Here is a 22500-nt window from a genome sequence, read left to right as displayed (position 1 = left end):
GTGTCTTCGATTCTACATTTAAATTTCGTTAGAGGTTTAAATAGTGCTAAATTTGTTACACTAAAGGTGACAAAAAGGGAAAAAGACAGGAGCTGTTCAGATTACTTCAAATAGTAACACTCGAGGAAAACATCCCTGGGATAAAAGACACAGCTCAATAAAGATCACGTAATTTTAATTGTAAGTTAAAACAAGTGACAAATTGTGGTTTCCTACCATCTCTTATCATTGGTCCATGGCTAGCAGGCACGTTGAAGCACAGCGGTTCACCACCCATCAAAGGTTGCATTAAGTAAACTTGCTTTCCTTTTAGAATTCCCGGAGACTGGTTGCTGCCATGTATGTTTCCTATAAATTAAAAAAACAGCCTGTAGTTATAACAACTCCTAAATAGGGCCTTTTGCTGATCTGTCACTGGACAAATTAAGGGCTAATTAACTAGGGTTAAGTACTGACGTTTAGGCCCGGGTTAATAGAATCGAGGCATGGTTAGTGCTAAACGGCGTTAAATACCACGGAAACCTGTACTATTAGGTTTCGGTATCTCTTAACCAACGTGATATTGGATGTTGGTCCAACATGATTTGGATTGGGTTATATAATATAAGCTGCCAAAATTTACATACTGTTCAAGTCTTTTTCGTTCGAATCGGTCATCAAAGGACAACATTGCAGCAAAATCGCATTCGTAAGATTTATTTGAGTCACGTTTGTTTGCTTTCGCAACGACTCTACCTGATCAGTACTTTGACGGGGTACCACTACACTTGCAGTTAAATTCCTTCCAATATTGTGACTTTATTAAAGAACTTTGCTCTTTGAAGGCTTTGAATACTTTTCGTGTACAGTCCCAAGAACTCGTCTTCCGGAGGAACGATTTGAAATCTCAGGTACTAAGGTATGCAAAAATGCAAATGTACTAAAAGGCCTTAAAAGACTGCTCTGGAGCGTCCTATTCAAATCGCAGACTAGGCTAGGCTTGCCTAAATTAAAACAAAATAAATTTACTGATGAAGGTACTAATATATAGGCCACTCAAGTTATGTTATTTCTACATATCAAAACTGGGGTATTTGTACGACGACAAAACAATCAAAATATCACCTTACCCGAAATAAACCAGTAGTCGGGAGGATCTTTCATGCCCTCGCACATAGAGTGATCTAAAACCGCGGACACGCAATAATTTCCAGGATGAAGAACCAAGAACAAAATCTCATAAAATCCATTTCCGTTATCAAACACCGTGGGCGCGAATCCAGTTGGACCGGAAATGAAAACCCGCCAGTAGTCTCCACCAACTGCCTTAGGATCGCCGTAAGCTGTAAGGCTCTGCAATGTAATCCTGCTGAACTCCCCAGCTGGTCTAATATCCACCGACTCGACAAAGCTATAACGTCCGTTTGTTCTGTTTTCCTCACCCCACCCTGGTAGATGCTGTTCATATACTGTGTTTCCTTCGCAAGGTTCGCGTATTCGTTTCCAGTCTATTCTAGCATTACGCATTCGACACCAGTCTGTGCTGAAATCCTGAACTGTGCTCCGAATGGCAGTTCTCGTCAGATATAAAGGATAGTACCATTTCAGGTAAATAAATAGAGATATTATGACTCCCCAGTATAAACAGAAGGCTCTTTTCAAGAGAAATAGACGAGGCAACCCTTTCAGAGTGCCAACCCTGTGAACGCGGGACTGTAGCGTTTGGTGAAGTGAGGGAATCAACCTCTTCCTGTGCATAATCTCTTCATTAAAGTGGTCAGCGTTAGATAAGTAGAGATCTTCTCCATCTTGACTATTCAATAGTCGGCTCATAAGAAGCACCTCTGTCAAATGAAGGAATTATATAGCGGTTGAAAACAAAGGCTAGGCCGGGACACTGTCTCAAAGAGGACCATGGGCGGCCTGCGACTGAATCCAGTTCTTATGTGATTTTCTGGGAAGTCCCGAAAGTTTTCGGGCCTTTTTCGGGTTATGACGTAAAACACGGAGGGATTTTGAAGCTATGACACCTTTAAGGAGGCTTAAACCAGTTTTAACACTTTCAACAAACTGGATTCGCTCTGACGAAGGGCTAACGCTCGAAACGTCAGCTTCTAGAATCCATGTACGGTGGTCAATTTGCATTATCAAAACCAAATTTTTGTGTACCATTTCCCGCAAGAATTAAGTCTACCCAACTGCTTTATGTAACGGGTAAAGTTATGATACCATAGGAGATAACAATAATTGCCTAACAAGATGCAGCCACTGGTTAATTAATGTGGCGTAATAGTTTACCATGGCAAAAAAAAAAAGCATCCAAAAGCACCCTATATTTTGTCTTTAAACACGCATATCTTAAAAAAGAGCTCAGTGAACCCAATTTTTTATTGGTTAGATTAGCATGCTAAGATAGAACTCTCTGCAAAGCTATGGAACAGATCATGATTAAGAGCCATCTTTACAACTGGAAAATGTTAAGGTGGTTCTGAATCCGCTCCTGATAATTTTTTTAAACTCAGTTTGAGAAGAGTTTCATCTTAGCATACTAATCACTCTCCATGCAGCAATAACAAATGGGGGTCACAGAGTTTTTTTTTTGATATATTCGTGTTTAAAGATAAAACTGATGTAGGGTGCTTTTGCTAATTGCTTGTCATAAAAAAAAATGGGGGTCACTAAGTTTGTATTTAAGATATAAGTGCTTAAAGACAAAATATAGAGCTTTTTTAGATGTTTCTTTTGTTACCATAGTAGTTTATTATGTCACATTAATATGTGGATCTTGTTAAGAAATTATTGGTATTATATTTGGTACCATAAAAGTGCCGTAAAGTGAAACAGTATTGTGTCTATTATATAGTTAGTCCTTCTAATAAGACATTCCCTCCAAATTGATGAAACCGGTTTAAGCCACCTTAAATACGTTTTCCTTTTTTTGAAATGATGATATGAAAATAAACGGCTCGTTCAGTTTTATAGGTGGTATTTCTGGATTTGGACGTTTTTACAGCTCTTGTGAAACAGGTCATTAAAAGCTCTGGTGAATAAAAAAGCGAAAGTGAAGATATAACGATTCGACTCATCCTCGGAGACCCAGGAGGTAGTTCGTGCTTGGGGTACAGGAGAAGGTTAAACTCGCAAGACAAAATAGAGAGGCCTAGTAAAGTATAGAACACTACATTTTGCATATACCCCACGAACTGTCCCATGGGTTCGTTCGTTGGACTGTAAACCACTCCAAACACCTGCCAACTATTCAAGAATTAAGTATGTTGCTACCACTTGACATGCTTCGATTGCCATGCGATTCAGAACCTGCTGAAGAACTCCACCTGTTCATTTTCCACGTGCTCTCAATTAAGGAAAGCAAATGTGATTTATCGGCTAATAATAGAGGCCAAAATGGAGATTGCCAGGGAAAAAAGGTCTTTCACATATTCAGCTAGCTTCATGTAGCTTTGAGGCAATTAATTCACAGCTGACAATTTTTTGTTCACACTCATTTAAAATATTCATCATCACCATCGCTGGTTGAACAATGATATCACTCAATTGAGAAAGAAGCCTTCTGTCTCCTACCTTACGAATGAACGGTAACCCCAATTTGAAATGTTGCATCACAATGTTGTCCCACGATTTTGCGTTAAAGGATTCATTGTTTACGGCGGCTTTCAAAATCCCTGAGTTTTTTTCTCTCACAAAGAGAAGACTTTCGTGATCTTTGTATTCACGCTTCCAGATCACGTGACAAGTAACGTCATAGTGTGCAACCTGCATTCCGTTGTTCAAGTCTTTTCAAGACACAAGTGAAGTTATTGAACGGATTTCAATTGAGTGCCGTAAACAAAAAAAAGGCTTTGACCAATCACATCACAATATAAAATAATATTTTATTTTGAAATTGCATTAGATACTCAATTCACAACCACCACACAGCACGCAGATAACCAGGTCGTACTCAATCAAAAGATTTCAGTTTTAATGACAGAATTCCAATACTGCAGCAGAAAAAGCAGAAGGTACACTAGAAGCTAGACGAATGTCAAATGAACAACCCGTCCAGTTGTCATTGTCAACTCTGCTACAAGAAAGCTTTTTATCATTCGATGTATTTTTCCTTCCTTTTCTTTGACCGAGAGCCCACCATGTGACCTGCAAAATAACTGCCTACAAATAAGTGTTTTGCTGCAAGTAATATTCTGCTCATGTGTAATTGAAACTACGCTCTCAGGCTTGTGTGACTGTCGGAGAGCATCTTTTAAAGCTTCTTCATCAATGAATACCGCATTTTCCCCTTTTTCGGATCCGGATTTCAAGTCCTTCAAGGCTGTGAAATTCTTCAGCTGTGTTGATGCCTCCATTTTGTTATTGAACGTTTGACTGTAAGTGCAATTTGAATTCTACAAATAAAATTATGCTGAGAAGGAAACCAATTGATTTCTGTCATTACTCGACTCCTGCAAGGCAGCGCGCGCTTACCGCTTCCTGGAAACAAAACTAAAATAAAATAACTCGGTGGTCGATAAAACAATTATTGAACTCGCTTATCGCAAAATATCGTGATTTGTCAGTGTCTCGCAGATCAATTATTTGCCTCAGCCTTCGTCTTCGGCAAATAATTGATCTGCTCGCCATTGACAAATCATGACATTTTGCTCAACCTCGCCCAATAATTGTTAAACATTGGAAAAAAAGAAGAAATAAATGAACAATTTCCCGTACAGAGCACGCATAAGATTTGTATGTAAAAACGTATACGAAGGGAAACCCGTGATTTAAGGGGGCTCCAAACCAGTTTCAACAATTTTTTTTAGATGTAAGCATGTAAAGTCTAATATAGAGTGTTTTTTGGACGGCTCTTTTGTTGCCATGGTTACCTATTACATGGTGACCATGGTGAGCCTTTCAAGTGTATTAGGACATGTGTTGATACACATTTATTTTATCTCATAAGCAAAAAGTAAACGCTAGATGTTTTCGTTAATCACTGTCGTCTCCAAACAAGAATCTATAACGTTGTGTGAAACGCCGCTTAGACAACTTCGACAAATAACTCAGATTTACCGCATAGACCTGAGAATTGGAGAAGTGGTTTGTTTCCTACAACATTCCAAGTTCTTGGCCTTTTCGAATTTATCTTTTTGCTGCGTGATAGGGAAACTATCTATGGTATAAGATAAGCTAAATGAAAAACAGCCTGAGCAAGCTCTAATCTTCTGTGTAACAAGATCATACCGCGCATCTTAATTCCTGCATTCGCGCTTCACCACAATTCCTTGCTCCTTTGACCACAATCCCTTGCGTTTCGAAGAAAAATGTGTTCTCCCAATTAGTGAGCTGTCTGGTTCGTTCGCTTCAGGCTCACTCACTGCGGCAGCAAATAATTAAATCTGAACAACAGATGCATTCACGTCAACAATAACAGCTAGTTCTCCATGCTCTTCTATTCCAACCTTCCCTGAGCTATGATTGTCAAACGGTTGTATCAACCTACATCGCCATATTGTAAAAAAAGTGCATCAGTTCCCCACCAAATTGTTTAGTTTGAAAACAACAACCGAATCATGAGCTAATGGTCAAAAAGCACTGAAGTACAAATAGCGACTAAGAACAAATTTTGCAAGTAAACGTGCAAACAGGAAGAAAATTTTAAATTTTGCATATGCACTCCGCACTAAAGGACAAACGACAATGGACTTGCCGAAATGAAAATTGGATTATTTTTCCAACTGCGATGAACATTTCCTTAACAACTTTCCTTTTAGTCTATTCCGCTGGTCAAATATATGAACTAAGTATATTCTAAAAAGGAAATAGATTTTCTATTCTTAACGAAAAAAGATTCCTGTTTTGGGGTCTTCAAGATATGATAAACGAGATTTTTACTTAACCTTAAATGTTCGCAAATTTCCGGGCTAAGGGAGTCTTGAAAACATGACCGAAATTATAAGCGGTGTTTACGTATAAAACAATAATCACAATAAGATAAAGAATGTGTATGAACATTTTCAAACGGCTTATTCTGTGCAAACTAAGATGATAACTTTGACCATTTTGGTTCATCATATTTACAAATAGGTAGCACGACACTTTCATAACAGTTCCTCAGAATTGAAAAGCACTTTAACGTGCAAAAAGAAAGGCATGACCTTAGATGCCACATCAAGAAAATACAGCATGAACATCTTAGTTGTTGTAAAGACAAATATCTGTCTAAAGGTATAATCTGCCTTATCATATATTTGTTAGTACTATAGAACAAAATATACAACGGAATAGCGTTTACCCGAGATCTGTTTTTGTAAATAAGTGCTATTTTGTCGTGCTACACAACAGGAAAGTAGCAAACAGAAAGTCCACCATAGGGTGTCAATCTATTTTATGTCTGATTTTTTATTGCATTGTTTGTACAACAGAACGTGATATTAACATGGCTCAGTGTCAAAAACAACGTAACATCTATGGTGCTTTTACAGTGGCAACTGTATAGGTCAACTCATCTCACTGCTGGCTTGTTGTTTCGCGAGTAGAGCTGATTCGCCGCAGAGGCTCCATCACATTGAACCAGGAACTCGCCAAAAAAGATTTAATGGTCCTTCTTATTCCAGCATCACGAAAAGCAAACACAAATGGATTCAAAGCGCTGTTGGCATACTGGGCAAATTTGATAAAAAACACAACGCGACCAATATCCACAGGGGCTAAATTACAGGAGAAACAAAACTTGAACACGAAAACCCCTATCACGTGTGGGAGCCACATCAAGAAAAATGTCCCACAGATTATTGCGAGCGTCGCGGCCGTTTTTCGCTCGCGGAGATACTTGCTAAAAGATCTTACTCTGTTGGTTCTTGTTTGTTCTTGCTCGGGTTCAATAGTGTTTCTGATAATCGTTCGAGCAACAATGAAGATAAAAAAGTTCAGTGATGGAATTATGAGCAATGCCAAAGAAAGAGCTGTCACGAAAACGTAGAACGGGTAGTTTTTGTCGACATTGGGCGTTATAACGAAATTAAGGCAAGACAGAATCAAGGAAAGTACCCAGACCACGCCCAGTACACGACAGTAGGACTCGACAAGAAGTGCGTGGTGAAGGTAAGGCTTTACAACGGCAATATACCTCTCAACTGTCACTGATATCAAATGAAATACTGAAGCTGTTGCGCTAAATATATCCAGCGATATGTAGAACCTCATCAACAAACTGGTTGGTGAATCACTTTTGAGAGTTACGAGGTACAGGGGTATAGCCAAAGCCGCCACAAGCCAGTCCGATGCAGCCAATCCAGCGATAAACACGTTTGATCCTGTTCGAAGCCTGGGGCTTTTCAAAAACGCTACTAAAATTAAAGCGTTTCCAAACAGAATAATTAACATCAATACAAGAAGAATTGTCTCCCGCACTGCTTCCTCTGCTTTATATGGCTCGTACATTACCAAGTAAATCTTCTGTGATTCACTAACTTACAAACATTCGCAGCAGTTTGAATGCGTACAGAATCGAATTAAACTAGTTCAGTAAGTGTTGTGCAAAAAGAAACTAATTTTAATCTTGAATAATTGTGTACTCTTCTCGAGAAATTTCTGAAGTCCATCCGTTTGAACTCAAAATAAAGGTGCCGAAATGTGAAGAGCTTATCTAGTTTCAAAGGAAGAAATACATAGTTTTGTTTTATCAGGCGGCACTAATTTTTCCAGTTTAAAAGTTTCTTTTGTTTTCTAGGAGTCGCACCATAAAAGGCATTAGTTGCTTCGGATTAAAATGAAAGGAACTGTCAACAGATGTATTGTTAATCGCTTTCAGTGCGATAACTTCTTCTAAATTAACTGCATTAAGGATCCGGCAGACCGTCTTTGAAATCAGCAGTATATCAACAAAAGTACATTAGAGAGTGTCTGAAGCTAGTTTTGAAATTTCAATGTATTCGACTCGTTCATTCATTGTGTCTTTCTGCAAAGCCACTTGGCATCACAGCAACCACCGAACCAGAGAGAAATTTCTCGTGGGAGGTCCGTACAAATTAGTGAAAGACGAGCATGCCGGACCTCGCGAATATTTCGCCCAAAAACATCATAGGGTATTTTCGGGGTAAATGGTGTTTTCAGTTTAGATTGCTATCTTAATTGACATTTATTGAAAAACTAGTTTAAAACTAGAGGGTGTTTGTAAAACTTAAAATTAAAACGTTGTGTTGCTATGTGGTAGAGATTGATACTTTCTCTTTCAAATTAATTGTTTCGGGTAAAACACAGTGGCTTAATGGATCTAAATAGGCTTCGGACTGGTAAAAATTAATATCAATTGTATGCCGTTCCGTAAAATGAACACTTTGATCTTAATGGTTTTATTTATTTCTTTTGTCTCAAAGCCTTTCTATTTGTCATGTAGGAGAGTTTGTTTTGGAGCAGATTATCGTGGTGCAAAGATATGAACTCAAAATGACTTCGTTTGGACGCAAATCGTAAATTTTTTTTCCGTTTTCAAAAAAAAAAAAGTCTGTCCAAACGTAGCGTTTTCAAATGGTGTTTCCACAAGAATGCGCTAAAACGCTAATGCTGCTGAAGGAGCATGCGCATTTCTCAGTAAAACGAGCCCGCAACATGCATGGACGAGGTAGGCTGGATCCAATAATGTAATGCCATCGTTTTTCAAAAGTTCCGTTTTTACTGTCTAAAAGAACCTTTTCAACAATTTCCAATTTGAAGAGTGTTTTCGGGCAATTGTGTTTTCGATCAGTGTTTTACCGGATACGTGTGAGTGGAAAGCCAATCCGCGAATAAAAAGTTGCGTTTTCAAACGAAAGCGGAAAGCTTAATTACGGACGGGGCCTTCAAAGAATGAATGCTGAATGTTTTATTTACGCGCGCTAAAAGTTGTTCCCGAAGATCAAATCCAGTTCGCATCGAACTATCTCTTAATTAACTGACTTTTGTGCAATGAGGCTTTGTGCGTTGTGAGGAATTCGAATTGACCGTCGTACAGTTCAAAGAGCCGAGTGTATATATTTCTTCCTCGGAAGATTGCCAAGTGATTGCTGAAACAGCGTGAACTAAATAATATATATGAAATTAATCATATACTGAACTGTGGATATGAAATCAAGTAAAGCTATGATCCTCGCAGTTATGGACGCAATTTTAGCAATTGCGTAGAGAAGCCTGAAAATTTCAGGACTTCAACCGGGTTTGAACCTGAATTTTTCAGGCTTCTCTACACAATTGCTAAAATTGCGTTCATAACTGCGAGGATCATAGCTTTACTTCATATTATCGAGTGTTGTGTAAGGGTTTTTATCAGATAAGTTTGTGGTTTTGGTCTCGGCGTATGGCTGTTCGAACTAATCCCTTTGTGGCTCATGACGGGACATAGGCTGGACCACTTCATGAAGGTAATGTTAGTTGAAGTTATGTTGGTTATCCGGCTGAGTTATCTGTTTTTCGCATGATCCGTGCAGGATAATCAGTCTGAAAAGATGTCTCCTAAATATACCTTTTTTTTTTACCTTTTTTTTTTCTTATCCATCAAACTGTTTCATAGTCAAAGAGGTTGTTGAAGAGTTTTTGTGTTGGAGAAGGGACGACGTCTTCTGTACGAGTGATTCCACTTATTGGGATGGTTTTTAGACTAAAATGATAAAATTAAAGAGCTTTGCTCCTCCTACATGTGCGACAGTGTACTGAATTGTGCTTATTAGTGACCGCTAGCTTGGATGGTTTAAGCAAATTGTTCCATGATTGCTGTCAGTAATCAGTGGTGCACACGCGAATAAGAATTCAAAGTGATTCCTCGTAAACCTTCACGATTCAATTGCACCTGGATCAAGCTTTAAAATTCCACATACCGATGTTAACTGATTATCTCGGAGAGAATTACTTCCTTGGTTGGTTATTACAGGTTGCTCTTCCAAATGACTGTCTCATTGCCAAGCCGACCACATTCCTGACTTCTTCATCGTTTGAAGGCTCTGTTGCGCGATTGTCTTGTGTTTCTTCAGCCCATGGCTTCCTAACATACCCAAGTCCAAAAAAAAAAAAAAAGAAAGCCAACTGATCTCAATTTATAACCTCGAAGTATCGGATGTGAAATGGTAAACAACAGGACGAAACGCCCACCCTCTGGCCTCATACGAAAACCCTGGATGCATGAATAAATATAAAGATCAAATGCTGACTTGAAAATAGCGACTTGATCACCGAGACAGTAACAAGTTAAAATCATTAGGCATAGAATGGCTGGCCTAATGAACTGATGGATGTTCTTTGAGCGCTTTTTACGTACGACCAAAAACTGTTGTATGAAAATAATTTTATTGAAAGACTAGACAGTTTCTAAAAAATGATCAACAGTTGGTCATCCTTACCCCAACGTTACTTTTCAGTTTCTTTGCTTTCCTCAGATCTTTCTGTTTCATTTCATTTGGAATTTTACCCGTCAGGTTAGTATAACTTGGACACACGCTTGTCACACGATGACCAAATGATCACCGTTTGTCACCCCAAGGACCATCACGATCTATCACTATACTGAAAGATGACCCCCAGCTTACTCCGAATTACTTTTCATTTTCTTTGATGCGCTTTAACACAGATTTTGTGGAAGAATTGAATAAGATGTTATTTCATCCCATTTGGAAAAGTGCATGTAACGTCAGTTACTACGCATGAGCGTCTGTTATCATTGATTATGCCAACGAAGATTTAAGGATGAATTTGTTATAATTACAGTCTCGACTGGAACGGCTTGGAGACTAAGGTACGGTAAGGCATACAAGGTTGTGAATGAGCATGAATTTTTCCGTCTTTTCTCTCGTTCTCTCTCAGTCATTGGTTGTCACTGATCGTTCGCCTGTTTCAAGTCGCGTGCTAACATTAACTCTGTTTTACGTTGAGCATCGCGCTCTCTCTCTTTTTTTTCTTCTTTCTTCAAAATTGTTGTTTGTTTTATTAAAATGCACTGTCAGATGGATACGTTAATCATACAACTTCTCACTAAGAACCCGGGTTCCAGCAGGGCAACATTTTGCGTATTGGCTTGAAATGAGAGTTGAACGTACGGACGGACACTCGTACGTTAACGTCATAACCAAAACCAATATTAATTTCTTAATCACGGGGCTCCGCACGGGTGCCTGCGGCGCGCGGAGTTCATTTCATTGCAGCTACCGAGTGAAGCGTGCAAGCAGCAACATAATCATAATTTAAAACAAACGCACTGCGCGAAATGTCCATGTTTTTGGCTTTGCTGGCTTTTTACCGAAATGCATTGCGCTTGTGACCAGAATGCACCGCGCTGCGACCAGAATGCATTGCCGCATGTAGTAGCTTCGGTTTGAGCAGGAGTCACAAAACACATCGATTATCAACCTTTCAATCGCACATATCTAAGAATCATCTACACTTGCGTCTCTTCTTGTACTTAAACTTCTGCTTTTAGTTCAGATCCATTCCTGGCCAACTCGGCCTATCGAAACTCAGACTTAAGTTCCTTGATCATCGTCAAAATTTCTTAGAATTTCTTAGTCGTCGGAACTCTCGCGTTTCCGTATTTATCAGCCTCGCGCCGGCATCGCAGAGGTCATGTGTTCGAATCCCGATGAGGGCGCCAGGTGATCTGGTGACGTAATTCGGAGGACTGGGGAGAAAAATTTTGACGCCGTATGCCACAACCGCGCGCGGCCTTATTTTTGAATTCAACATGGCAGAGGCGAGGTTAGAATTCGTCGGTTCTACTTGAATGTTCATTCAGTAAAAGGAAATGTGGTAGACACGGAATGATCTGTTGAGTTAAATACTTCAGGGAGTTTGGAAACAACACCTAAGGCCGCGCGCGGTTGTGGGATACGGCGATAAAATTTTTCTTCCCAGTCCTCCAAATTACGTCACCAGATCACCTGGCTATAAGAGACCATTGGTTAAATATTCCAGATAACTGCGAGGATCACTGCACTTGCGCGTATAGAAAGAAGTGTCGGTAAGCTGTCGAAATGGCCACTAGTTGCAGGGGCGGATCCAGGATTTTTCTTAGGAGGAGCTGCACCACTTAAAGGAATGATGTAGCCGACTGGTGAGGTTTTATTTATCTTCCAGAATGGCAGTTGTATTAGAAAGCCGCAGGTCATCTCAGGAAGGGGGAGGGGGAGGGGAGCGCGCACCCCCTTCACCATCCCCCTTAGATCCGCCCCACGGTTGGTAAAGGTCAGTCTACCAAACAACTATTGTTGCTCCGTTGTCGGCCAATTTGATGACGATTCCAACCCCTTTTTGGAGGATTTTTAAGCTCTGTGCATTCTTCTGCGGCAAAATGAATGTCTTATGTTGATATTTCAGAAAACAGCAAATTAATGTTCCAAAAGTATGTAAAGCAAATTTACGCAAGACATCTCAGTTTCTCTCCGGCATTAAGAATTATTGGTGTGCGTGTTGCTATTGAAGTTTTCTTAAAATCTCTCCTTACGGGGACTTGTCCTGAAAAAGGACCTACTTGAGATCAATTTGTTTCGTTTCGCGGACGCACGGCTTATTTTAAGGACATTTTACCCTAGTGACGGATGGTTAACAGAGTAAAAAAAAAAATTTAAAGACTTGACAAAAAGAGGCAATACGTAGGAAGCTTTAGTGTTTGAGTATCGTGTTATAGTACACGCAAAAACATTGGTGGACGCACTATACCTCTATATACCTCGAGCATCCTTAAAACTAGACTTGTTAATGAACTCGACAAGCACAGTCACAGATAAGTGTATAAATTCAGTAGTAATTTATTTGATACCAGTTCCATGATTTTGTTCCTTATGTTTACCGTGATACTTCCAAATATTTATTTATTTTAAACGTGCTAGGTCGAACTAAAGAAAACTGCTATCGCCGGCCTTAGACAAGTGGACGGTGAAGGGCCATGAAAGCCGCTGTTACTTGTGGTTGAAACAAATGGCCAATTAAATCCTTTCAAGAGGTGAATTGTGGTTATTTAAGACTCATAAGCGTTTCTTTTATTTTCCCTCACGAGTTTTTTGTCTCCATTTTGAGCAGTAATATATTTTAGTACAAGAACGCGGATACTCCTTGCGCTAGAGTCACTCAAAGAAGTTACTTACTCTACATAGAATTGATTTATAGGGCAAAATTATTAATTAGTAGTCGTCTCTACGTGAGAATGTGGAAGGCTTTTATTTTTTACTTTTCAATGTTTAGACGGTGGTAACGTTGATAATGAATGGCTTGAGGTACCATTCTTTGTCATTTCACTTTTCATTTATTCATATAATGATGACCTCTTTTATTCCGAAGCAGTAAAAAGAAACAAATCGCGGATTTAACCTAAGAATGCCCTCCATAAGGCATTGTCCGCAGTCAGAATTAATGAACATAACATTTCAGAGAAATCAGTGGTTACTTTTTTTATCCTATTCCGACTGAATAAATGAAATAGCGTTGACCCGACACCAGAGTAAATGGCAAGCAAAGAATACTGTTCACACGTTCATTTAGCAAAAACTCGTGAAAGAAATTGTGGAATTTTCGAGTTGAAATCACGTCAGACGATAGCTTACAGTCTATAGACGACTCTACTTTTTTGGTTTACCGAAAGAATATCCAACTTAATCCGTAGAGTCCCGTAGTTCTCTGGTCACCTTTGCGGTTACCTACTTGTTGTTGGATACAGATGTCTCTTTTGATAAAAAAAAAATCCTGAATTGAGATACACTGGAAAACCTTCGCTATAAATATCCCACATAATGCCTGAAAAGTATGCTGAAAACAAGAAAAATTTTCCACTTATAGTTGGGGTCTATTTCCCAACTTTAAATAGTAGGCCGCCAGTTCAAAACTCATTGTATTTAGCGACATATTCACACAGATAAAGACAGATATAAATTTCACTAAAGCAAACTAACTTATTATCTGTCCACTAAAGAGGGGGACATTGGAGTCTGCGAAAATGTGGTATCCGTTAATTTTTAGCATTGTAGTCCGGAAAGTTCGGAATTGCGGTATGATCAAACCCTACGGAAAGAGGTTATCGTATGTTTTGGTTCACGGTACTCGGTGCAGAAACTACGTCACGGAATTATGAGACTTCCGGTTGCTCCAGGGGGAAATTTGAAACTCTGCAACCTTACTCCGTGGTGCGAGATCACGCTTTGCGAGCGCGATTCGTATTAACAATCGTTTGCTGTACTGACAAAGGCAATCCGCGCGGGCGGAGCAACATGGAGAAGAAAATACAGAACATATTAATTTTGGTATCGGTATTTTTTTAAACGCGGTATTTCGGGATTTGCAGTTTTGACACGGAAATGATATTGGGCAACCCACAATGTCCCCCCTCCATTAGCTTTCCTAACGCGCTAAAAGACTTTTATGCAGAGCTTTTTTCATCAATGTTAATTGATGAGTTAGGTCAATTTGTGCAACACTGAGAAATAATGTGTGTATTATTCTTTTGGTGTAACTTTACGTCCTATGTGATTTATCCCTAAATGCGGCTGTCAATTAGAAGATTTGCACAGTCCGCGTTTAATGGCATTACAGTATGAACGAAGAATATAGCGAATGAAAACAATTGTTTCATGGGATTAAAATCAAGCAGGTCACCAAGAGTGAAACGTGATAAGAAAAGGTACTTTTGACAATAATTAAATTTTAAAACGGTAGCCAAGAAAATCTACATAGCGTGTTGAAGAAGTTTCTTAAAGCATCAATAGCCGACTTACCGGTTTTCCGTGCCCGTTTCTCCTCCATTGCCTTTAATCATTGATTTGTTTTTTTGTGTCAATGGTGAGCTGTAGTATTTGTGAATCTTATTTCCAGGGCTGACAACTAAACCGGATCTAATAGGATACTGTTGCACACAGATTAAAGCGGTTTTGCCGAGGAATTCCACGTTTTTCGCTGGTAAGCTTTCTTCTTTCTGGTACTAATGCTGTATCCTGGCTCGGTAATATCGGATATCGTACTTCATAAAATTTTAAAACTAAATACTTCTTATTGGCACAAACTTTAACAGAAGAAACGATAACTCATCATTGTCCCTTTTGATTTTTGCTTCCGAAAATCTTAACATAGTTTTTATGTAAAGCTACTTCAGTTCACCTATTACACTGACGAAACGAAGAATTTGACCGTTCAGAAGATGTTAGGCCGCCATATACTCCAACCTTATTACTAGAGAAGAAATATTACAAAGGTTGGTTTATAAATATTACGGGGGCAATTTTACCGTAAACGCTTGTTTCTACTGAAGAGGGTCTTTTAGTTTTTGCCGTGAATTTCAACCACAAATTTTTACACAAAACACAATTACTCAAGTTTATTGAATCAGCTGCTGGTTCTAGTTGTCATCCCCAACCGATTTCAATTTTAAACAAACTTTATCGTAAAATAATAAACAAATATTTATCGCTCTGAAGCAGTTCACATTTAGCGTCGTATTCACACAATCAGATGAAGACAGAGATAATGATGATCAATTTCACCTAAGAAAACTGACTAACTTATTATCTCGGTCTACTAGCTTTCCTAACGCACTAAATAAGACTTTTATGCAGAGCTCTCTTCAACAGTGTTAATTGATGAGTAGGTCAAAATTTTCAACACTGAGAAATTAGGAGTGCATTATTCTATTGGTGTAACTTTACGTTCTAAGGGATTTATCTCCGAACTGTCAATTAGCGGAAGATTCGCACAGTCCGCGTTTAATGGCATTACAGTATTAAAGAAGAATATAGGGAGTTAAAACGATTGTTTCGAGGAATTAACAACAAGAAGGTTAGCAAGAGTGAAACGTGATAAGAAAAGGTACTTTGGCCGTTATTAAATTTTAAAACGGTAGCCAAGAAAATCTACATAAAGAGTTGAAGAAGTTCCTTGCATCACTTGCGCTCGTTTCTCTTGCCTTTGCTTTTTATGTCAGTGAGCTGCATTATTTTGAATTTGATTTCCAGCGGCAAGTAAACCGCATCTAATGGGATATTAAACACAGATTCAAGTTTTGCCGAGGAGTTCGACGTTTTCCCATGGTAAGCTTTCTTCTTTCTGAAGCTCTAATGACGTACGGCGCGCTCGGTAATTTAGAGAGCTTAAGCACGCGCGTTTTTGAGACGCGGACGGCAACCAGAAGAGAAAATTTCGCGTGCCAGGACAGTGGGGTCTCCCAGATTTTTATACTACTCATCTCCAATGGAGAAAAACTACATAGAAAACAAGTCAAAAGGGAAAATAGTTCTCGTCCGGTTGCCGTCCGCGTCTCCAAAACGGGCGTGCTTAAGTTCCCAATAATATTAGGGAGCTTCAGCACGCGCGTTTTTGAGGCGCGGACGGCAATCGGAAGAGAACAATCGCACGCTAGGACAGTGATGTCTCCCAGATTTTTATACTAATCATCTTTAACGGAGAAAAGATACTTGGCAATGTAAATGTTCTTGTGTGAAGACAAGTTAATTGGGAAAACAGCTCACTTCCGGTTGCCGTCCGCGTCTCAAACACGCGCATGCTTAAGCTCCCGGATATCGTACTTCATGTTCATGTACGTTAACACTAATTTGCAAGCCATGGCTCTCTACCGCGAAGAGAGAGCATGCTCGCAGGCTACGTGGTAACAAAGTACTTCAGTTTATTAGCACAAACTTTAACAAAAGAAATGATAAATCATCCTTGTCACCATAACAAGTCTTTTGCATATTCTACCGTCAGAAAGCCTTTGATACTCAATTTATTTTTAGCTACTCGGCACTACTCAAAGTAAGAAAGACAACTGAGACAAGAAAGCGCAATCTTTCACCATTAAGAAGATGCCAGGCTGTTATAATATACTCTAACCTTATTACTAGTCTAAGAGAACTAATGTTACAGAGGTTTGCATATAAATATTTGATAAATATTTTATTTCGGAGAAATTTTATCGTGGCCGCTTCCTTTTACTGACGAGGACGGTTTTTGTTTTAGCGGCGACAAATAAGAGAACAATTATTTCAACTTGAACAACCATTGTACAATAAAGATTTCCAATTGATTGAATCAGCTGCTGGTTCTAGTTCTTACTGAACCTACTTCAGTTTTAAAGAAACTTTATCGAAAGGAATAAACGGATATTTATCGCCCCGCAAGCTTAAGATTTCTTTTGCTCTCCGGTTGCCCACCCGCTACAACAGCTCTTACAGCTTTTTAAAATTTGAAAGGATAAATTGTTTCAGCTGTATTTAGGCAAGCTAGAGTTAAAAATGGTTACGTTAAACGAAGTAAACTTCTGTCTCAGGGCTTTTACGTTGGAAGGCTATCTAAACATGCCCTTTAGGTGAATATTTCTCTTTGCCCGTTTGTTTGTTCAATTGCTTTTGAGTTAATAGCGCACTGCCTTGTGGTTCACAAGCTATTCTCATTTGGAAACAAAATATGCCGATGATAATAATTGGCAGTAACAAAAGAAAGTCTTGCAATACATTCTTTTGTGATCTCCTCCCGGATTCGTTTCTGTCGTTTAATCTAAAATTGCTAAGGGGCTTTGCAAGAATATCTCGTCTTGATGCGAATGAAGCCATTTCGGATTCGCTGCTCCTTCTAAGTGGGCTCAGTCAAAGGGCTCAAAGGTTTGTATATATAAAATCTAGTTTTGCCGGGCATTGTCAGGCGTATGTACTGTACAATTCCTTTTAGTTTACGTTCTAATCCTTATGAAACTCGACTGAATGGTAGACATGTACCTGAAAAGTCACTTCAAGATAACAAAATGCATTTAATTAAGTCTCCTTATACTGTGTGACGGTGAGAGAGAATTTAAACACAGGGCAAATATTTATTTCCCGCGGCCCATAAAGAAAAAAACTATTCTTTCTCTTTAAGCTGTAGATTAGAGCACAGAATACAAAACCAGGAATGCACTGTTAAAAAGGGTTGTCTCCCGGCCTGGCGCAAAGTAGTTTATTAGCCAGAATTTCAAACGACAATAGAACATCGTCACACTGAATGTGTTGTGCATCATTTCGCTAAACGAAATTCTTAGTAATGGAAACGATTGACGCTGTGGAGTAAAAGGTCATGTTTGTGATGCAGCGCTTGAATTCCTGGAGTGACTTTTCGCGTGAACCGGTTAAATTAAAATACATGAGCTACCGTCAACCAGAGTGATGCGGCATTTTTATTAAACCACGAGAGGTTTGTTCGCGAACATGAGGAAGAATAAGGCTCACTCTCTTCCTCTTGAAGTTAAGAGAGGCAATACACTGTATCGCAGTGTCGAAAATAAACAGCACATTGTCAGTAATCACAATACAGACTCAGCAGGAAGTCTGAAATCAAGATTGAGCAACAATCGGCAGCCAAGTGAACACTTTTTTCTTAATAAGTATATCTGTGTATTAAATAATTTGACATTTCCTTAGCACAAACAAACTTGACGTCTCAAATTAATTTCCTCCTTTGTAGCAGTCATGACTGACTGAAACTAATCAAGTAAATACCGTAACGCTGAAACGGAGAGGTGAAATAGCAAACACTTGTTTTGTTGTGCGCAATAATGATTGTTTTTGATATGAGCTGCATTACCACATAGCACAATGCAATGTCAACGGCAACTTGTCGAAAATAATAGGTGCCGAGTTTACCTTAACAAGATCATTAACATAATTCTGTGAGAAAGTGTGCAAATCAGTCTATAATCTGACCAATTAACTCCAACTTGAAATTATCGTGAAAAGTTCGTTTTCTCGCGAGAAAGAAGAGTTTGGAAGATGAGGTACCACCATGGAACTGTCTCGATAGTTTATCGTAAGTACATTTAGCCCAGCTTGATAGAATTAAAATATTTCTTGTATTTGTAATGGCGCTCCCAGATTTATTTGCATTGTGAGTTACCTTCGTTTGATCCTTATAATTAATCCGGCGAAAAAAATCAAATTTACAAAATTGCCCTTACCTTTTTGCCAGAATGTAGATTTTTTAATTTAACCTTGTTTTTGCAAATCAGTCTGTTCTTGTGATTCCAAAACCCGCAACAATTATTTTGATCTACTCTTTCTGTATGATTGTTTCAATTAAAGTAACAGAGAATTGTCATTTTGATTTGGATTAGTAACTCAGATGCTTTTTATTTTTATACGCAAGATGCATAATCCGTCTGAACGAAAAGTGATATGACCAATTATCTGCAATAAACGCGCCGTTTCGTAGTCTTGGCGTATAATTCGTCGTCTTGTTCGCGTTTGAATCATACGAAAGAGGAAACGGCCAAAGTATAGCAAAGCTTCTCAATTGTGTTAAGTCTGTTAAACTATTGCAGTTATAATTATATGGCGTGAGAAAATCACGACAAACCCGATCTTCACGATCTAGCTCCACATTTTAAAGCAGCTATTTCTAAGCTACAGGAAAACGCGTATTACCAATTTAAGGAAGGTAATTAATCCATCCCTTAATTCTACAAAACAAACGGAAACAAAGCACTATTTTAAATTGCAATTTGTGCTCACCACGAAACAATTTTTTTTTAAGATGCTGTGATCGTTCAGCCTTAAAACTGCTTTATTTCACGCCATCTTGTAACGCCATATTTAATAGTTTAAAGGCTTCATGCTTGAATGACCATTCATATTGTCAAGCCTGAAAATTGCAGATCTGTTCAATCGAATTCTACATTCAGATAATGTGTTCAAAGAACAGCTGAAAAAACTTCTACTTTAAGAGAATTTCTTGAGGAGTCATTTGCTTTATCTCCGGCAGAAGAAAGCGGTCTAAAATTTTGACAAACGGCGAAATTCCACTTGACTACAAAATATCGTTGCCACCAACACGGAGGCGAAAACAGAAAAAAATATATCTCATTAGACTCTTTTGTTTGTCTGCCAACATTTGTAATTGCACCATTATCTCGAAAGATGGGCCACAAACAAACCACCTAAACTAGACTGCCTGGTCTTTTCAGCCCTGGTTATTCCAGGCAGCTCGTAGAGAGTATTTTTTTTCGGTTTCATTTGTTTTAAAAAATAATGTACCTCCGGTTCCTGATACAATGTAGCCTTGTAATGCCTTGCACTTAAAGATGGTCCTTGCTTTTGGCCACCATGGCATGTTCATATTCTAGCTGTCTCATTACGTTTCGGCCTAGTTTCAGCATATCTGATTTGGCTGGGTTCTAGCTATTTTATCGACTGGATACCTCGTATCTTATTTATAGTATACATCAGATCTAAAAATGGAGTACTATATGGAGCAGCTCTTGTAAGGCACAGTGAGACTGGTTTGCAACTCAAACGGAAAACAACCAAATTGAAAAAGCAGATGGCTGACAGAGACTTCAAAACAGCAGAAGCTGTTAAAATACCACATAAGAGCACGCTTAAAAGAACTGCTACCCTGCCCAATTTTTTTTTTTTTTTTTTTTTTTAAACAGAAGCTTTTCCAATCTAAAACCACGTAATGGCTAGCTTAAAAGAACTCTTGAACTGATTAACTGAATAAGAAGCTATCATATTGGGGCATATCATGCATATTTACGTCAGTCTCCTCAAAGCTTACTGAAGTGTTCTGATATAAAAAGAAAAACGTATCTAAGGCCCGTTTCAAACGTCGAACTTTACGTGTCCGAATCTAATGCAAATGAGCGAAATCAATATATTTTTCTCATTTGCATTAGATTCGGCACATGTAAAGTTCGACGTTTGAAACGGGCCTAAGACTAGTTGGCAATGGACAGCAATTATCCTTTTTGCTCTCACACTCACTCACTCATGCCCTTTACGCACGTGATCTTGGGGCGGCCCCCTCTTGCATTTCCCTTCTGGCGTCCAATGTAAAGCAGTTTTCGCAATGGAAGCTTCTTGACGGGTAACATGGCCAATCCACCTTGCTCTAGCAATGCCCCAATATTTTAAAAATATCCTCTGCATATTACTGTTTTAGGAAAGAAAGATAACTGAGGGTAACTTTGCTGCGACAGAGAAAGAATCTTTATGATGGAAGTACAGAACAGCACAACAAGCATAAACTCAACTCCGATGGAGTCGACCTTAAGACAGCCAGTTACTGAACTTGCCCTCGTAACAGCGTTGTATTGCTTATTGATAATAACAATTATTACCGGAAATGGACTGATCCTTACTTCATTTGTGGTCAACCGGAAGTTGAGAACAGTGACCAACACGCTTATAATTAACTTGTCAGTGAGTGATGCACTGGTAGGACTGGTGTCCATTCCAAGTTGGATTTACATCTTTCTGAGCGCTTACACTGATAAACCTTACACAGTAGGAAGCTATCTCTTTTATATCACTGTGGATATCTTCATCGGAACTGCGTCTATTCTGCTTCTTACATCCATAAGTATTGAGAGATGTTACGCTATAGTGAAGCCACTTCGTCACCGGACGCTGTCAACGCGAGCCTTCTATTCTCTGATTGTTATACCGTGGGCTTATGCCAGCATCATTTCTATCTTGCAGCCTGTCCAGTTCAAACGATGGAAAGAGGCTTACACCATCCTCATGACAGCTACTGGATTCTTTATTCCGTTCACAATCATCTTAGTAGCATACGTTACTATTTTTGTCTACGCTCGATCGGGCGCTAAGCCGAAACTCGCATGCCACCGTGTGCATAAGAAAGCTTACTACAACGAGATAAGGTTGTCGGCAACAGTGGCTTTGATCACAGGTCTTTTCGTTATTGCTTGGTTACCACTCTTTGTTGTCACTGTCATGGCAACCTACTACCCGCAAAGTCTCCCGAACCCCCCAAGGATGACTCGTCTTCTTGAGTTTGTCAAGTTCTGTCACTATGGCAATAGCGCAATAAACCCATTCGTGTATGCCTACAGGAACAAGGAGATGATAAAGACATTTCGTTCCATTGGGCTTTGGATTCTTTGCAAGGAACACAGTCTACAGCGTTCGCTTTTGTCCAGTCCCGCCACCTCTTTACGGATGTCCTACACCAGGGGGACATATCGGGGTTCCCCTAGGAAAGGTCATTTCTCAGCGTCGAATGAACGCGTCCAAAGAGAGGTCGTGTTCATGTCTTCCGTTTGAAAATGAATCTCACAAAAGTTTGAGTCTTGAATTCCAATTTCTCAAGATTTCGTTACATGTAATGAACGCAGGGAGAGGTATATTCTATTCAGAAGCTCTTTTTAAATTGTTTTCGATCCATTTGCAAGATTCTCTGAGACTGCTTCAATCTTAAGATTCAAAGATTTGATCTTTACTCAAATGAGGGTTAGACTAAAACGATTCGATCTTCACTCGGATTTGTTTCGAAACGATCCAATCTCCGACGATGTGTTTTCGCTTTCGAAGATGAACAAGACGACTGATCCTAGCTAGCTCGCGTTATTATCCGGAGCATACTGGTGGTCAATAGTTAAGTTAAGAATTCAGCAAGATCCGCGGATATAAATAAGTAAGACGCATTTGTACAGAGGTAACCTCGAAAGCTGACCCACTGACCACATCTGGGGATTTTTTTTTTTTTTTAATCCTGCTGGTATGACTTAACACTAAGTGATCCAAGTTTTAAGTTCTGATTTTTACA

At 39.1% G+C, this 22500-nt stretch overlaps 3 protein-coding genes across 6 annotated transcripts in view; 1 reads left to right on the top strand and 2 right to left on the bottom strand.

The window, feature by feature from the left end:
• Nucleotides 1-3729, bottom strand: part of LOC137988633 (uncharacterized) — a 15560-nt gene extending 11831 nt beyond the window's left edge. Inside the window, exons 1-3 of one of the 2 annotated variants that reach the window (XM_068834620.1) lie at nt 3562-3729; nt 1110-1823; nt 217-348 (exon numbers count right to left, since the gene is read on the bottom strand). In XM_068834620.1, coding sequence (XP_068690721.1) covers nt 217-348; nt 1110-1812 — 835 coding nt within the window. In that variant the 5' untranslated portion in view covers nt 1813-1823; nt 3562-3729. The remainder of the gene's footprint in view (nt 1-216; nt 349-1109; nt 1824-3561) is intronic. The other variant, XM_068834625.1, reaches the window with a different exon arrangement.
• Nucleotides 3730-5994: 2265 nt separating this feature from the next.
• LOC137988623 (adenosine receptor A2a-like) lies at nt 5995-7454 on the bottom strand. The gene has a single exon (XM_068834611.1). It carries the CDS (start codon nt 7414-7416, stop codon nt 6484-6486), a length of 933 nt encoding a protein of 310 aa, XP_068690712.1. The 5' UTR covers nt 7417-7454; the 3' UTR covers nt 5995-6483.
• A 3244-nt stretch (nt 7455-10698) lies between these two features.
• LOC137988604 (histamine H2 receptor-like) overlaps nt 10699-22500 on the top strand; it is a 12873-nt gene continuing 1071 nt past the window's right edge. Inside the window, exons 1-4 of one of the 3 annotated variants that reach the window (XM_068834604.1) lie at nt 10699-10735; nt 14794-14877; nt 15927-16001; nt 20875-22500. The exon at nt 20875-22500 is cut by the window's right edge and continues 1071 nt beyond it. In XM_068834604.1, coding sequence (XP_068690705.1) covers nt 20925-21998 — 1074 coding nt within the window. In that variant the 5' untranslated portion in view covers nt 10699-10735; nt 14794-14877; nt 15927-16001; nt 20875-20924 and the 3' untranslated portion in view covers nt 21999-22500. Of the gene's footprint in view, nt 10736-14793; nt 14878-15926; nt 16002-17390; nt 17568-18625; nt 18745-20874 lie in introns of those variants that run through there. The other 2 variants (XM_068834599.1, XM_068834593.1) reach the window with 2 other exon arrangements.

This window comes from Montipora foliosa, chromosome 2, assembly GCF_036669935.1.
Source record: "Montipora foliosa isolate CH-2021 chromosome 2, ASM3666993v2, whole genome shotgun sequence".
NCBI classification, from domain to species: Eukaryota; Metazoa; Cnidaria; class Anthozoa; order Scleractinia; family Acroporidae; genus Montipora; species Montipora foliosa.
The sequence above is the reverse complement of the archived record's forward strand: the minus strand, read 5'-3'. Positions and strand labels throughout refer to the sequence as shown.